This window comes from Phoca vitulina, unplaced genomic scaffold (genome assembly GCF_004348235.1).
Source record: "Phoca vitulina isolate PV1807 unplaced genomic scaffold, GSC_HSeal_1.0 scaffold48, whole genome shotgun sequence".
NCBI lineage: Eukaryota > Metazoa > Chordata > Mammalia > Carnivora > Phocidae > Phoca > Phoca vitulina.
Window position 1 is genome coordinate 9,961,936 of NW_022589751.1, and position 17,980 is coordinate 9,979,915.

General features: G+C 47.0%; 1 protein-coding gene across 1 annotated transcript in view; it reads right to left on the minus strand.

The window, feature by feature from the left end:
• RRP12 (ribosomal RNA processing 12 homolog) overlaps positions 1–5,395 on the minus strand; it is a 29,176-nt gene extending 23,781 nt beyond the window's left edge. Inside the window, exons 1-4 of the mRNA XM_032432510.1 lie at positions 5,173–5,395; positions 4,406–4,635; positions 2,368–2,451; positions 390–466 (exon numbers count right to left, since the gene is read on the minus strand). Of these exons, the coding sequence (XP_032288401.1) occupies positions 390–466; positions 2,368–2,451; positions 4,406–4,635; positions 5,173–5,311 (530 nt within the window). The 5' untranslated portion in view covers positions 5,312–5,395. The remainder of the gene's footprint in view (positions 1–389; positions 467–2,367; positions 2,452–4,405; positions 4,636–5,172) is intronic.
• Positions 5,396–17,980: the final 12,585 nt, after the last annotated feature.

Below are 17,980 nucleotides of genomic sequence, written 5' to 3' on the forward strand. Positions count from 1 at the left end.
GCAGAGGCTGGACAGAGGGAGGCAGTGCTGGCCCAGTCCCTCGGCAAGCGAGCAGGAGTCAGGACAGGAGCCCACCGTTCTGGACACCACTCCAGCGCGCTCTCCATGGCACCTGAGCTCCGCGCCTCCTCCCTTCCCCGCTACCCACGAGATGGGCCCTCACCAGCTCACCTCAGTCCTCTCCCTACCTCCCCGCACCTGCAGGCCCCCAGGGGTCCTCTGCCACTGCCTCACGGGAGCAGGGCCGCCCCCTTCCCAGGCGCCGGCGCTCACACTCGGTACAACATCCCAAGCCACCCCAGGAGCCTCATGTTGAAGAACGCCAGCTGGTACTTAACGGTTCCCTTCTCCCCAAGAGACTCCGGGTTCAGACCAGGGGCAGGACTCACCGCTTCAGCACAAGGTTCAGCAGGTAAGCGACAGCAGCCAGAGACTCGGGGGACTCCACTGCCTCTACCGTTGTCATCTGAGGGCCAGACCACAGGGGGTGAGTGGGAAGTGTGTAAGCTGGGCAGATGAGGTGCTGGCGCCACCCTGTGCCCAGCAGGATGGTGATGACCAAGAACACTGGTGTCAGAGGTTCAAATCCTAGCTCTGCCACTGTGTGACTTTGGGCTAGCAACTCAAACTTTCTGTGATTCAGTTCCCCCCTCATAAAACAGAGATAGATAGTAAGTTGTTGCAAGGTTGCACCGAATTCATATGTGTCGATCACAACATCGCCTGGCACATAATAGACCATATGTTACTGTCTAACCTACTTCGTTATTCTACAGCAGGGGTTGGAAGGCTTTTTCTGTAAAGAGCCAGATAATAAATATTTTAGGCTTTGCAGGCCATATATGGTCTCGGTTGCATATTCTTTTATGTGTGTTTGAACAATCCTTTAAAAATGTAAAAACCAGGGACGCCTGGGTGGCTCAGTCAGTTAAGTGTCTGCCTTTGGCTCATGTCATGATCCCGGGGTCCTGGGATGGAGCCCCACACCACGCTCCTTGCTCAGCGGGAAGCCTGCTTCTCCCTCTGCCTGCCGCTCCCCCGCTAGTGTGCTCGCACGTGCTCACGCTCTCTCTGACAAATAAATAAATAAATACAATCTTTAAAAAAAAGAAAAAAGTAAAAACCACTCTTAGCTCTCAGGCTGTACAAAAACAGGCCACGGATCAGATTATTCCCATGGGCCGTAGTCTGCCAACCCCTGTTCCAGAGTAGTGGTTCTCAAACTTTTACACCCTTAGAATTTTTTGAAGATACCCCAAAGAGGTTTTGTTTACATAGGTGATATCTACTGATACTTAACACATTAAAAATTAAAACTGATAAATTTTTTTTTTTTTTTTTTTTTTTTTTTATTTTAAAGATTTTATTTATTTATTTGACAGAGAGAGAGAGACAGCGAGAGAGGGAACACAAGCAGGGGGAGTGGGAGAGGGAGAAGCAGGCTCTCCGCTGAGCAGGGAGCCCGATATGGGACTCGATCCCAGGACCCTGGGATCATGACCTGAGCCGAAGGCAGACGCTTAACGACTGAGCCACCCAGGCGCCCCGATAAATTTTTAAAATAGAAGCATACAAAAACACAATTAGCTGTTGAAATAATATCATCAGACATGAGATAACTTCTGGAAAACTCCATAGTACACTCATGAGAGAATGAGAGTGAAAAGGCAAATGATGTTCTAGTATTATTATGAAAATAATTTTGATAGCCCACAAACCCCAGAAAAGGGTCTCAGGACCACCCCACCCATCGCTCCGCCCCTGGCCACACTTTGCCAACCATTTTTCTAGAGGATCCCCTGGGCCTAACTCAGCTCCATGGATCAGGGAAGAAAAAACAACAGCAACAACCAGAATAGTGGATTTTTGTTCTGTAAGGATAGTGTAGCAAATACCCCCAGCCTTACCAAGCCACCACCTGAGAATGAATGAAGCACTCTGGTTTTTTGTTTTTTTTTTTTTTTTTTAAAGATTTTATTTATTTAATCATTAGAGACAGAGAGAGAGAGAGGCAGAGGGAGAAGCAAGCTCCCAAGGAGCAGGGAGCCCGATGCGGACCTCGATCCCAGGACCCTGAGATCATGACCTGAGCCGAAGGCAGACGCTTAACCATCTGAGCCACCCAGGTGCCCCCGGGGTTTTTTTTTTTTTGAGTAATCTCTACGTCCATCATGGGGCTTGAACTCACAGGCCCAAGATATCAAGAGTCGTATGCTCTTCCGACTGAGCCAGCCAGGTTCCCCTGAAGCACTTTCGCCTATCCAAGGATGTCCTGCTCTATCTCCTCATGCCAGGGCACCCGTCTTCTCTCTGCAGCTGGAATAACCTGCTGTTCTGGACACCCACTCCCAAGTCACACCTACTCACCAGCGCAGCGAAGTACTCAGTCTCTGTCTCCTTCCCTCCCTGGGAGCGAATCACCTCAGTGACGGCAGCCAGAACAGCACAGATCTGCACGTAAGGGAGAAGGCACCTGTGACATCTATTTTAGGTCCAATCCTGTCCCCGGGCTAGTGTCTTTTCCTTACTCCTTCACAAATTATTCTCCTGACACAGCCTGGAGATAGACAAGATGAACTGCATTCAAAGCCAGGTGTACACACCATAAGGCCTAGCAAACAGGCAGACATGTCTGCCAAAATTCCACCTCTAAGACTCTGTCTCTTACAGGAATACCTGCACAAAGTTGCTAACATTTAGGTACAAGTGTACTCACCGCAGCAACAAACTGGAACAACACAGTAGCCATCAACAGAGGATTAATAAAGTACTATTACTACATAATAAGTAATGATTGATTCAAATACTACAGGACTATTGAAAAGAATGAGGAACAATGCTATATTAATTCAGTGAAAATATATTAATATAAATATATTAATATATTTGTTCAGTGGGGCAAAAACTGCAGAACACTGCATATAAAATATAATCTGTAAACCTAAATAAAAAAATATACAAAAAAGTCTAGAACACAAGAGGCTACTGAGCACTTGGAACATGGCTAGTGTGATGAAGAACTGACTCTTCAATTTGTAAGTTTTAAGTTTAAAAATGAATACTTGAGGGGCGCCTGGGTGGCTCAGTCGGTTAAGTGGTTAAGTGTCTGCCTTCTGCTCAGGTCATGATCCCGGGATCCTGGGATTGAGCCCTGTGTGGGGAGCCTGCTTGTCCCTCTCCCTCTGCCCCTCCCCCCTCCTTCTTGTGCACAAGCACGCACGCTCTCACTCTCTCTCTCTAATAAATAAAATCTTTAAAAAAAAAAATGAATACTTGATCTAGTTACTGGAAAACACTTTTTTTTTTTTTTTAAGATTTTATTTATTTGAGAGAGAGAGTGCTTGCATGCATGCAAGTGGTGGGGAGGGGCAGAGGAAGAGAGGGAATCCCAAGCAGACTCCCCGCCGAAAACAGAGCCCAACTCAGGGCTTGATCCCACTACCCTGAGATCATGACCTGAGCCGAAATCAAGAGCTAGATGCTTAACTGACTGAGCCACCCAGGTACCCTGAAAACACAGATTTAAAACAACTTAGATATATGAATCTACTTTTCGACTATAAGTTTTATGAAAACACAGATTTAGAACAACTTGGAAATACGAACCTACTTCTGAAATTATAAATTTCATGAGCAAATCAAGTACTTTCAAAGAAGAGTTACCATCCAAATAGAGATGTAAATCATCTCACTTTATATTGATTATAGGTTGAAATGACAATACTTAAATACAATATAAGTTTATTATTAATATTAATTTCATTTGCTTTTTACCTTTTTTAAACGTGGCTACTAAAACTTTACAATTACTTATGTGGCTTGCACCATGTGTTGGGCAGTGCTGGGCTAGGTAGACACATGATGAGCCATCAACACTGCCACAAAGGAGTTAAGTTGGGAGAACAACTTTCATGTTTTATTGTACTCCCATCACTTTGGTACCATTTATAATTTTGACATTTTTCATTTAAAAAATGAATATAAATATGGATAATTTAAAAGCATTAACTAAGAATTACAAATAAAATCTGGTTCTTGTTAGATAAGACATTTTCTATCCATTGTTACTCAGCACTAATTTACTCAACAAATGTGTCTTGAAAATATTCTATGTAAAAAGTCCCGCATTAGGTACAGTGGATAAAATAAGTATTTGGAAAATATTTCTAACCCGAAGGACTCTACACTTGAGTAGGGGAGATGTTGTTAGAAAAAAGCAGAAAGTGGAACCCGCCCTAGGAGAGCTAGTGAGTAGGGAACACAAAGGGTGGGAGAGATGACACGCCATCCAAAAATACCAGCTGTCAACGGGAGCAGTGAGCCAGCACTGGGAGAAAATAAAAACTAAAAAGCCTGAGTCTGGCTCCTCCTCACCATCCCAAGTCCTCTTGACCCTCCCCCCTACCTCCTTGTGCGCAGCCGAGTTGGACTCCCAGAAGCGCTGCACTTTGCTGAAGGTGACATTTGTGCAGTCCGAGAGGCCGCTCAGGAAGGTGCCCGAGGACTTCTCCGTGAGAGCGGAGGCCACCTCCTCTTCCATGGCCGTCTCAGGGGCTTCGCTTTTGCCCAGACGCAGGGACCCGGACTGCAGCTCATTATGCAACTTCACCGCATCAACTGTCAGGTCACTTTTTCCTGAAAACCCGGAGGCACAGGTGAGACCCTCACTTCCACCCGAACCTCCTTTTGGCCGGGATCCACCCACACGCCAAAAACTAGCAGAGTCCAGGCCCCTCGCTCGAGAGGCTGAATTCTGAACATGGCCTGCCTCATCGGCCCACTATACGCCTAGACCTTAGCAAACCCAGGCAGGGAACCCGCGAGGTAAAAGTTTCTGCTCCCGTGTCCCGACGGATTAAGTGCGGGCGGGAGCCGGCGCGGGGAAATAAATGCAGGTGGAAACACTTTGTAAAGACTCCCCCAAAGTTAATTATGGCCAAGTCCCAACTCTGACACCCGTGGTACCCAGGGCTAGTCATTTCCCTCCTGTCGACTCAATTTCCCCATCTGTCAAACGGGGAGGGTGGGTCTTTACAGCAGGCTCCACATGCGACGTTCTACGAGAAGAAACGTCCAGCGCCTGGGCCCCGGAGCCTCCAGAGAAGCCCAGACCATCAGACCCAGGCCCGCCACAGCCCCGCCGTCAGCTCGTCGGAGTCTCAACCCCGCTACCTGAGGGCCGGCTGAAGAAGCGGCTGCGGGCGGCCTGGCGGTGGCGGCAGATGGCAGGGTTGCTGTCGCTACTATGGCCTTTCTTCCAGCGTTTCAACTTGGCCGAGACACCGGAGGGCAACTTCCCCGAGCGACCCATGTCGACTATGCCGGGACAGAGCTTAAAGCACCGGCTACCAGAGACCGGGAAACACGCGCAGAACCCACGTGGATAAGTAGACTACTTCACTTCCTCTTTCTCTGACGTAACTTCCGGATTCGCGTCTGTTTCTATGGCGAAATAGTCAACATCCGGTTTTACATTTCCGCCAGGCTCCCGGATCCCTGAGCCGCTCAGAGATGGGCTGCTAGGGATTCCCTAGGGCTTATTTTCCAGGGCATCGGTTCTTGGCCACAAGAGTGAGCCTTATAAAACTAGAATTACTTTGCAGGCTAAAAAACAATCAAACGTATGTTTGTATTATTTTTTAAGATCTAATTTCGAAAGTAAAGCTTGGAAACAAATTTATCTGAAAGAGTCAAAACCTGGCCAGACCTGAAAGAGTAGAAAATCAGTTTGTCCCGAAACGAGAAAAAAGCAGCCAGTGATGCTCTAAACCCGCTTAGTTATTTTCATTTAGTACTGGGGATACCCAGTTGCTAAAACCCCCTCCCTCATGGCAGCACTCAGACCCTCTCACTAATCTCTTATAATCCCACATCAGAACCAGCAACCAATCCTGAACTGATTTTCACTTCGACCCTCCCCAAAATCATTTAGCTGGAACCCAAACCTTAAAAAGATACTTTCCTCCCCTGTCTTGGGGTGCAGCATTACAAGATTCCTCTGGAATTCCCTCCCCCACTTCAAATCAACAAACCTGATTTTGTCAAACTATGGCTGGATCCTGGTGAGTTGTTTTGTTTTGTTTTTAAGTAGGCTTGGGCCTTGAACTCACAACCCTTAGATTAAGAGTCACATGTCTCAGTCACAAGAGACTGAGCCAGCCAGGTGTCCCCCTGGTGAGTCTTGGCTAATTAGGCTTTAACACATTCATTTTACAAACATTTTTTAGCTCCCACTGAACAAGATATTTCAATAAGTCAATCTTCCAAATGAACCAGGAGTGGACAAAATTTCTGTATGCTGCTTCTTTCACTTGATACAGTGTGAATTTTTCCCCTTGCTATGGTCAGAATGGTTTTTTGTTTGTTTGTTTGTTTTAATATTTTATTTATTTATTTCCAGAGAGAATACAAGCAGGGGGAGCGGCAGCAGAGGGAGAAGCAGGCTCCCCGCTGAGCAAGGAGCCTGACGTGGGCTCAATCTCAGGATGCTGGGATCATGACTTGAGCCAAAGGCAGATGCTCAACCGCCTGAGCCACCCAGGCATCCCTATGGTCTGAATGTTTTATCCCTGCAAACTCCCTGTGTTGAAATCCTAACTCCCAAAGATGATGATGTTAGGAGGCGGAGCCTTTGGGAAATATTTAAGTCATGAGGGTGCAACCATCATGAATGGAATTGGTGTCTTATAAAAAAGATTCAAGAGAGATCCCTAGTCCCTTCCGTCATGTGAAGACACAGCAAGAAGGATCTGGCTATGAACCAAGAAGTGGGCCCTCACCCAAACCATGCTGGCACACTGATCTTGGACTTCCAGCCCCCAGAACTGTGAGAAATAAATTTCTGTTGTTTACAAACTACTAAGCCTATGTTATTTTGGTATAGCAGCTGAACAGACTAAAGACACTCTTTGTTCTTAAATATCCTTTTGCAAAGATGATTCTCACAACTGGTTGCAGCTGATCTCCCAAGCTGATCTGAGCTTGGGAAAAACACAGATCCACCATCTAAATTCCATGAAGTCAGGAATTTTGCCTTTATCACTTCCATTCCCGGGACCTGGAAGAGTGCCTGGCAAAGAGTGTAGGCATTCAACAAATTACTGTTGAATGAATGAATGAGTATATATGTGTGGTGGAGGAAAGAAGAGGGACTAAAACAGGGGCACAAATTATAAAAATTCAAAGATGAATGTAAATACCAATAACTGTAATTAGCCTTTACTTAGCCAAACTGAGATGGTCTTTGACTCCACAGATAGAAACACAATGCTCAAAACACACATTTCTGAGGGAGTTAAGGAGTACCCAAAAATGAATTTTAGTCCAAGAACCAAAGAGCTAGAGATGGGGAATAAAGGGAAGGCTGGGATGAAATTCATGCAACTGTAGTGTTGGTGCTGGAAGCAGTCACCTGAGGGGTCATCCAGATCACAGGTCACATGCCAGTCAGGGTCAATACTTTACTGGTCTATAGTAAAAGAAGTACAATCTAGTGATACTCAATGCCTTTGCTGATATTCAAATGCCTTTTCTTTTACAAAGCAATAGTGAGACTAAATGGAAGGTTTTTCTCCCCAAACACTATTATTTGCCAAAATAAAGAGTTGGCATCATTTTGTTAGGTCTTCTCTTTTTATTATTTATTTATTTATTTATTTATTTATTTATTTATTTATTAGAGAGAGGAGGAAGGGCAGAGGGAAAGGGAGAGAGAGAATCTTAAGCAGGCTCCATGCCCAGCACAGAGCCTAACACGGGGCTCGATCTCACAACATTGAGATCATAACCTGAGCCAAAATCAAGAGTTGGGTGGTTAACCCGCTGAGCCACCCAGAGGCCCCAGGTCTTCTTTTTTTTTTTTTTTTTTTAAGATTTTATTTATTTATTTATTTACCAGAGAGAGAGGGGGAGAGAGACAGAGTGCGAGAGCACAAGTAGGGGGATCAGCAGGCAGAGGGAGAAGCAGGCTCCCTGCTGGAGCAAGAAGCCCAATGTGGGACTCGATCCCAGGACCCCGGGATCATGACCCGAGCCAAAGGCAGACGCTTAACCGACTGAGCCACCCAGGCGCCCCATCTTCTCTTTTTAAAAACAAGTTTACTAATATGTAAAATTAAACATATCTGTAACCAACTTTTCACTGGAATATCTGAACCAACTCTTCGTTTTGCGAAGTCCAGAAAGGTGAAGTGATTTGCACAAGGTTCCACAGCAGAGTAGTTTATTCAGTGAGACACAGAAAGAAGTAACCATAAAAGAAAATATTGATATACTGGAATACACTAAATGTAAGAAATTCTGCTCACAAAAAGACACCATAAAGAGCACTAAGAGGCAAGCCAGAGTGAGAGAAGGTATTTGTAGTTCATAAAACTGACAAAGTATGGCAGCATATATAAAGAAATCCTACAGGGTCGCCTGGGTGGCTCAGTCGGTTAAGCATCTGCCTTCGGCTCAGGTCATGATATGAGAGTCCTGGGATTGAGCCCCATGTGGGGCTCTCTGCTCAGTGGGGAGCCTCCTTCCCTCTCCCTCTGCCTGCCACTCCCCCTGCTTGTGCGCAGTCTCTCTCTCTGTCAGATAAATAAATAAGACCTTAAAAAAAAAAAAAAAAGAAAAGAAATCCTACAAATCAATAAGAACTAGGCAGACAATCCACTAAGAATGGGCAAGAGACATAAACAGGCACTTCACAAAACTGGATATCCAAATGGCCAATTAACAAATGGAAAAATGCTCAATCTCGTTAATCAACAGAGAAATGCAAATTAAAACCACAATGAGGGGCGCCTGGGTGGCTCAGTCGTTAAGCGTCTGCCTTCGGCTCAGGTCATGATCCCAGGGTCCTGGGATCGAGTCCCACATCGGGCTCCCTGCTCAGTGGGAAGCCTGCTTCTCCCTCTCCCATTCCCCCTGCTTGTGTTCCCTCTCTCGCTATCTCTCTCTCTGTCAAATAAATAAATAAAATCTTAAAAAAAAAAAATAAAACCACAATGAAATGCTACTACAAACCCACCAGAATGGCTAATATTAGCAAGACTAACAATAGTAAGTGTTGGTGAGGGTGTGGAGCCACCAGCCACATACGCGACTGGAGGGAGTATCAACTGATACACCCACTTCTGTGTGGTAGTATCTAGTAAAACTTAATGTATCCCTTCTCTATAATCCAGCAATTCACTTCTGAGTATATACTCAACAGAGATCTATACTTATATGCATAAAAAACATATATGATCATGTTCATAATAGCCAAGTACTGGAAATGACCCAAATGTCCATCAACAGCAGAATGGGTAAATAAATTGTAGACTATTGACATAATGAAATAACATAGTATTTAACTGTATACAGTAATGAGAACAAGCAAACTACTGCTACATGCAACAGCATGTATGATCTAAGTTGAGCAAAAGACTCCAGACACGCAAAAAAAGAACATCCCACTTAGAAATTCAACACCAGGCTTTGTTATTCTACAGTATTAGAAGTCAGGATAGCAGTGACTATGCTGGTAGTAACTGAGAGTGACACAAGGCTTGTGGTAATATTCTAATTTTTTTATTAGAAGGGAGTTTACATGGATGTCTACGCTGTGTGATAATTCATTAGCTGTGCATGTATAATTTGTGCACTCTTCTGTATATATGTTACTCTTCATTGATTTAATAAAAATAGAAAGTGCTCCTGGCATCCAGAGCAAAGAGAGCACGAAGACTGTTAGTGCGAGAAGGTGTCACTGCAGAGAAGATAACTCAGTGCTGACTCTGGGCCCTGTACCTCCAGCCGTGAGAGTCAATACACCACCTGCCGGCAGAGCCCACTCCTGGGACACAGGCTGAGATCTAGGTGGTAAGGCTGAGAAAAGGGAACTGGTGGCCTGAGGAGGAAGAGGAAGCCACGTTTGGAAACTTGTAAGCAACCTGGTGTTCAGAGGTCTAGATGTGGGAACAGTCACTGAGAGAAGACCTAGAAAGTGTTGGTTAGAGTCTGGACTTACTTTACTGCACGACACTGGGCAGGGATTTAACCTCTCTGAGTGTCCGTTTCATATTCTGTAAAGTGGTGATAATAATACTGAACCCATTGGGCTACCCTGAGGATTCAACATGAAATTGTGTGTGTATGTCAAAATACAACTCCAAAAATGTTAGTGGTACCTTGTGAAGGGTGTGGTGGTGTACTTTTGCCACCAGAGGGAGCTCTGCTAACAGCCAGTTAAAGCTGAAACCCCGGAGAGAGGCAGCAATATCGGCTGAGCAGGCTGGAATTTTGCAAATCAGATGGGGAGAATGAAGAGGCCCCAGCTAGTGGCAGCCTTCCCAACCTTTTCCTGGTCAGCAGATACCTGCTGGCCTCCAAACTGAGTCTGCTAAATCACAACTGGGTACAGCCTCTGAATGAACCACCTCTCTGGGAGTGGGCTGGCCCCCCATCTGGAAGCATCAGCTCAGAGCCTCCTCCAGAAGATGGTGTCAGGAGAAGGGACACAAGGCATCCACATGGCTTGAGCATACTTTCTCCCACTCTGCACAACTAGGGTTCACCTTTCTGGTGAAGGACTGACTTTGCTGTCCCTGAATTCCAGCATCGTCTTCCACCCAGAGGAATTAGCCTTCTCTATGATAATCCATACAATTTATGGCTAATAAGGACCACTCACATTTGTAGGATGGGTCCTGTAGTTAGACCCTCTGGGTTAGAATCCGAGTACTACCACTTGCTGTCTGACCTTCAGCAAGTCACTTTACTTTCTAGGCTGCAAAATGAGGATAAGACTGCCTACCCATAGGGTTTATGAGAACTAAATAAGATAATACCTATAAAGCGCTTAGCACACTGCCTGGCACTCAGTGAGAAGGCAATAAATGTGACCTAATTATTATTATTCAAAATGCTCTTCTTGAGTTCCAAAACACCTTCTAACCTATTCTCTAACTGAGGAGGACAGAGCAGTGTCCTCATTTCACAGTTGGGGAACTGTGATTCCAAGGGCTTCAGTGACACCCCAAAGTCACACAGTTGGTCAATGGGCAAAAGCCAAGAGAGCCAGCCTTTACCAGAGGAGCTCCCTCTGCAACCGTTACTCTCAAAATTGTCTGTGAAGCTCACATGGCGGGAACAGGGCTGTTGCATCCAAAGCCCTGAGCCCAAGGTGAACAGGAAGGCCATTTTTACATCAGTGGGGCTGTTATCTGTTATGACACTGGGCAGGAGGAAAGGGAAGTTGAGGCTTAGGCTCTTGCCCCATACCAAGAGGAAGCAGATGGTTTGGGTGCTTAACTTAGGGCTCAAGTTCTGGGAGAGGGAGACGGGCTTTGTCACCCTGGACAGCCCATCACGACCCAGGTGGTGGAGTGACAGCTGCTCGGACGGTTTTCCTCACTGCTGGAGCTGTGCCAAAGCCCAGGCTATGGACTCAGGCAAGCCTGTGTTTGGAGCCACATCCCAGGGGTGACTGGGGGCAGGAGGCTGAACTTCGTGAGCCAGTTTCCTCACCTGAAAATGGGGCTGCCGTTCCGAGGCTAAAATGAGATCATGCACGCAGAACGTTTAGCCACATGCCTGGGACATCACTGTCACAGAAGGCTGCGTGTCCCTCAGCTCCTGGGGCATTAACATCCATTTGGCTGAAGAAGAGCTTTTAAAAAGAAGGGCTTGCTTCCTAGACTAAGTCTGGGGGGACGAGCAGATGGCCTGGTGTACTAAAGAGGACCCCAAACTGTGAAGAGGATTGAAATCTGGGCATGGCAGATGTGCTCTTACTCAAAGAGGGACTGCCCCCAAAGCTGAGTTCACCCTTGTTTGTCACCTGACAGCAGGTGTCCCTGACACGCAGAAGGGAGTGTGGGTGAGCAGGGACCATGTGATCGCCGCTCTAACCTGGCATCCTGATGCCCCCAAATTCATTCTTACTGCAAAATTAGGCATTTCCCCACCTACTACTTCCAACCCCCCGTTCTTGTCAGGGCCTCTGTAGCAGGAATGAATTGTGTACAGCTGCTGTAACGGAGACCTCAAGATAGTGGCTTAAACACACAGGATTAATTCTTCACATTCAGCAAGTCAGGAGGTAGGCGGGCAAATCCAGGCTAATATGGTGGCTGCATAGAGTCCTCAGGGTCCTAGGCTTTCTCTCTTTTTTCTGCTCCACCCTCCATGGTGTGTGCCTTCCATCCTCGGTGTCACCTCATGCTCCAAAGATGGGCTGCAGAAGCTCCAACCATCACATTCACAGTCCAGGCCAAGGCCCAGACTCAGTAAGATAGAAGCAAGGAAGATCCAAGAGGGGCACTCCCAGCCAAGTCAGCTCCCTTTAAGCCAGTTCTGCTCACATCTGATTGGCTAGAATTTAGTAATTTGGCCAAACTTAAGTGCAGAGGGGCTGAGAACTATAGCCTTTTAGTCAGGAACATTACAGCCCACCCCCTTCCTCCCAGTGGGAGTTTTATTGCTGAGGTAGAAGGGAGGAACTGATACGGGGTAGGCAATGAGCAGCCTCTGAATCTCAGGTGTTGAGAGGACTGGTTCTGATCAACTTAACTCAGTTACATACCCAAAAGTTATCTCTTGAGCACTAATTATATGCAAGACACTGTGTTAAGTAAGCACATGGAAGTACATAAAGATGCTTGAAGGCTCTCATTCTGCTCTTAAGAGACCTACAGGTTAGGGACACATGGGTGGCTCAGTTGGTTGAGTGTCCGACTCTTAGTTTCCACTCGGGTCATGGTCTCAGGGTCGTGGAATGGCTGTCACGCTCCGTGCTCTGTGCTCTGTGGAGAGTGCTTGGGATTCTTTCCCTCTCCCTCTGCCCCTTCTCCACCACTGCCGCCCCCCCCCCCGCCCCGCTTGCGTGTGTGCGCATGAGTGCATGTGTGTGTGCGTGCTCTCTCATTCTGGGCTTTGTGGATATAGCCCCAGTCTTCTCCCTCTACCTCAGCTGAGAACCCAGACCCACGAGGCCTCCATCCCTGCCCTCCTGTTCCTGGAGGGTTCCAAGTAGGTGTCATTGTTATCCATGCTTCACAGACCGGGAAACCAAAGCTGGGAAAAGTCAAGTAACTTGCTTAAATTCTCAAAAGCTTTAAGTGGAGTTGGAAATTGTGACTTACTTTGTCCCAGGTCCCATCCTTCACAACGATGGGTTACAAAGAGATGAAAGTAGCCTCACTCTCCCGTGCAGCGCTCCCAGGCTGGTTGGAAACTCAGCAAAGGCAGCTGGGGGGTGATGAGCAGGTGCAATCATCCAGCTATGCCCTGGGGCCTGGCAGGGAGTGGTCGGGCCTAGGAGGAGAGTCAGGGACAACTTTGGGGTAAGGGGACTGTCTTGGTCTGTTTGGGCTGTTTACAAACAACAGAAATTTGTTCTTCACAGTTCTGGAGGCTGGGATGCCCAAGATTAAGGTGCAGATTCAGTGTCCGGTGAGGGTCACTTCCTGATTCCAAGACTGGAGTCATGGATGCTAGTTAGAGACTACCGCACCAGTTCAGACAAGAAACGATGCGGCCTGACACTAAGGCTGTGGCAGTGGGGTAGAGAGGAGGCGACAGATTGGAAACTGTATTTAGGAGGTAGAATGAGCGGCACTCACTGGCTGCCCAGGTATGAGGGGTGAGCAAGGTTGCCGTATACAGTTATGCAAACTGTGGACGGCTTCATTTCCCAGCTGAAGGGTTTGAAATCCAGTCTTCACTGGGCCTTGTCTAGAGGAGTTGGCCTTTTTCTAATTCACCAACAACACTGGAGCAATGGCCTTGGAAGTGAGGATGAATTACTCCCAGGAAGGGGATATTCCAGAACATGAGCATGTCTATGGAAGAGACCCCCTCTCAATATCTGAAACAAAGAGCTGGATCTATTACTTCCGGAGAGCAGAGCGATGCCTATAGGTTGCGATCTCTTTGAGGGGAGCAAGGGTCTTCTCTAAGGTGCTGGGAGGTGTGAAGGTCGGTGATGGACACACTTAGACGAGGCAGAGTTTAGGGATGGGTTGGTGACGCAGAGTGTGGCTGTTGCTGATTGGCTGGCTTACAGAAGTCTGGTCACTGAGGCAAATTGTCATTGTTCAGTAAAAGAGAGATGAACTGTCGTTGATTAAATGGTTTAAAACCCTTTGTGGTGGTTCCTCGTTGCCATGGCAACAGGACAATCTTTAGGAAATGAGAACATTTTTTTCCCCCCTCAAGTGACGTCTAACTCAGACCATTCACCCTCCCAAGGGCATTTCACTTTACCAGTGACCACGTTTGCTCAAGGGGATAGATCTCCAGAGGATTTAGAGGCTGTCTGGGGTGAGGCCGCTGCCTGGTGTCTGTCACCTCCCTCCAAAGTCTTGGGCTGGATGTTCTGAGAAAAACTAGTTGCACAGCCAGGAAGGCCCTGGCCTGGGGCGGCATATGAAGTCAGAAATGGGACCTACGCACCTGACTTCCAGTCACCTGTCAGGAAGGAGATGTGAGGTACCTGGAGGCAGAGTTTGCGGTGTGAGGCTAGACCTCCAAGTTTTTGTCCCTGTTGCCACCAAGACCTCGCCTTTGTCCCTCCTTCACGTCTCTCGGTTGGTTCAGCAAGAACCACTTGCGCGGGCCCAACCACACCCTGAGGAGCACGCCCGAGCTGCCTGAGGAGATCGGGAACTGCGTGAAGACTGGCGGGAAAAGAAGACGGCTGCTTCCTCTCCTGGGTATTTACCCCAAAGATACAAAAGTAGGGACCCGAAAGGGTACGTGCACCCCAATGTTTATAGCAGCAATGTCCACAATAGCCAAACTGTGGAAAGAGCCAAGATGTCCATCGACAGATGAATGGATAAAGAAGATGTGGTATATATACACAATGGAATATTATGCAGCCATCAAAAGGAATGAGATCTTGCCATTTGCAACGACGTGGATGGAACTGGAGGGTATTATGCTGAGCGAAATAAGTCAAACAGAGAAAGACATGTATCATATGACCTCACTGATATGAGGAATTCTTAATCTCAGGAAACAAACTGAGGGTTGCTGGAGTGGGGGGTGGGGTGGGAGGGATGGGGTGACTGGGTGATGGACACTGGGGAGGGTATGTGTTCTGGTAAGCGCTGTGAATTGTGCAAGACTGTTGAATCTCAGATCTGTACCTCTGAAACAAATAATGCAATATATGTTAAGAAAGAAAAAAAGAAGAAGAAGAATGTAGCAGGAGGGGAAGAATGAAGGGGGGGAAATCGGAGGGGGAGAAGAACCATGAGAGACGATGGACTCTGAAAAACAAACTGAGGGTTCTAGAGGGGAGGGGGGTGGGAGGATGGGTTAACCTGGTGATGGGTATTGAGGAGGGCACGTTCTGCATGGAGCACTGGGTGTTATGCGCAAACAATGAATCATGGAACACTATATCTAAAACTAATGATGTAATGTATGGGGATTAACATAACAATAAAAAAATAAAAAAAAAAAAGATGGCTGCTTCCTGCTGCTCAGCAGCCTCGTCAGTGTCCCCAAGCTCTCCCCCCATACCCCCTCCCTGCCCTCGGGCCATGGCTCTTGGTGGCTACGCTCTCACAGATTTTTTTTTTTTTTAAAGATTTTATTTATTTATTTGACAGAGAGAGACACAGCAAGAGAGGGAACACAAGCAGGGGGAGTGGGAGAGGGAGAAGCAGGCCTCCTGCCGAGCAGGGAGCCCGATGCGGGGCTCAATCCCAGGACCTGGAATCATGGCCTGAGCCGAAGGCAGACGCTTAACGACTGAGCCACCCAGGCGCCCCTCTCACAGATTTTTTAAAGCAGCTTTACTGAGCTATAATTCACATACCTTCTACACCCATTTAAATTGCACAATTTAATGTTTTTAGTTCACTTCACAGTTATGTGTAACCATCACCACAGCCAATTTTAGAACATTTCATCACCTCACAGAGAAACTCCATGTCCCTTATTTAGCAGCCCTCAACCTTCCAGCACTAAGCAAGCATGAAATCTACTTTCAGTCTCTATAGGTTTACCTGTTCTAGACATTTCATAGAAATGGAATCATATATTATGTCACCTTTTGACTTCTTTACTTAGCGTACGATTTTCAAGGTACATCCAGGCAGCACGTATCAGGGTTTCATTCCTTTTTATGGCTGAATATTCCACAGTATGGATACACTGCATATTGTTCATCCATTCATCAGCTGATGGACACTCGGGTTGTTTCCACATTTTGGCTTTTGTGAATAATGCTCTTATAAACATTTGTGTATGAGTTTTTGTGTGGATATTTGCTTTTATTGCTCTTGAGTATACACCTAGGAATGAAACTGCTGCATCATAGGGGAACTCCATGTTTAACCATTTGAGAAACTCATCTGGGTTTCTGATTGTTGTTCTTTTTTGTCCACATTTCTTAGGCTGGACAACCCTGAACTGGCTCATGTTGTCACCTCCGGGAGACAGGCATTTCCTCCACTGCACTCAGATATATGACAGCCACCAGCTCCCCTGCTCTACCCCCAGCAAAATCCTTAGCAGGCATATTGGAAACCTGGCCGACCACTTGCCGTTGGCTGACAGGCCCCTTTGATAACTTTCCTCACTCAGTCAGTAAGTAGTCACTAAGTGCAGACATAAAAATATTTCTGACTTGGGGCGCCTGGGTGGCTCAGTCATTGGGCATCTGCCTTCAGCTCGGGTCATGATCCCAGGGTCCTGGGATCGAGCCCCACATCGGGCTCCCTGCTCAGTGGGAAGCCTGCTTCTCCCTCTCCCACTCCCCCTGCTTGTGTTCCCTCTCTTGCTGTCTCTCTCTGTCAAATAAATAAGTAAAATCTTAAAAAAAAAAAAAATTTCTGACAAATTTATTGAATGTACGTGCATGACCATGAGAATATATCCCCCAGATCTCATACAGCTGGTTGACCCAGGGCCCCAGCCGTGTCACTCTGAAACCCCTCACAGCATTCAGACAGAGGCCACGCTGCCCACGGGCTGTCCAGCCCTGACTTAGTACCCTGTGTCAAGATGCAAAGGCAAGGCCTGCTCTGAAGAGTGATCTTGGCTCCAGGATTCCTCAACAGCCTTCCTGAATTTCCTCAGAAACATACCGCAGTCCAGATGCTTCCACCTACCCAATCTTCTTTTCCTTCTTCCTTTACTTGGGTCACACCTACTCTGTCACCTCCCCATTTCCTGTCTCAGGCATTTCCCCTAATACATTTTATGCAAATCCTGTCTGGGCAACTGCTTCTCAGAGATCCTGTACTAACTCATACCACTAATCTCTCAGTCCTTCACTAAACTTAATGTGAACTATTCCCAAATAACAAAGTGTCTGCCTGTTTTGTACTTAGAATTTCATCCAAAGAAATAGAGTAGGAAAACAGTTCTACGTGAAGGAAAGTAGAGGGGTCAAAAAGGTTTGCTTATTGCCCCGCTTTGAGCAGTTTAATCATCGTAGTTATGACACGCAGGGCCTAGAGGCAGAGGGCACCCCCCCCAGTGGTTGGTGGTTTCTTTTTAGAGACCAGAAGAGTTCCAGAATCCAGAAAGAAGGGCTTTTACTATCGCTGGGCCAGACACTCAAGTCGGAGGCTGGGTTTTGAGGACAGAAGGAAGGGTGTTTTCACGGGAGTTGTAGGAAGCCACAAGTCCACAGTAGCGCTGGCCTCTCTCTTTTCCAGCCACACTCCTTCCTGCTGTTTATCCTCAGATGGCGACTGCGGAGGGCTGGAGCGGGACTTTCGGGCCTCTTTGAAGCACTCTTCCTTTCTTCCAAGCCCAGAGTCCTGAGGCACGAGCTACGATCCCCTGGGCTCACTCTCCGAGACAGAAATCCTGTCTTCCTCAGACAGCAGCTGAGCTGACACATCCGAACAGCAGGCCATGAAGTCACAAGATGTTCCACAATAAGGACCTGGGGTGTCCTGCCGGGGACTCCTGTGGGCCAAATGGCAGCTGCCCCTGTAGAGAACTTGGTTTGCCTCACTTCGATTCTAAATCGGGTCCTTCA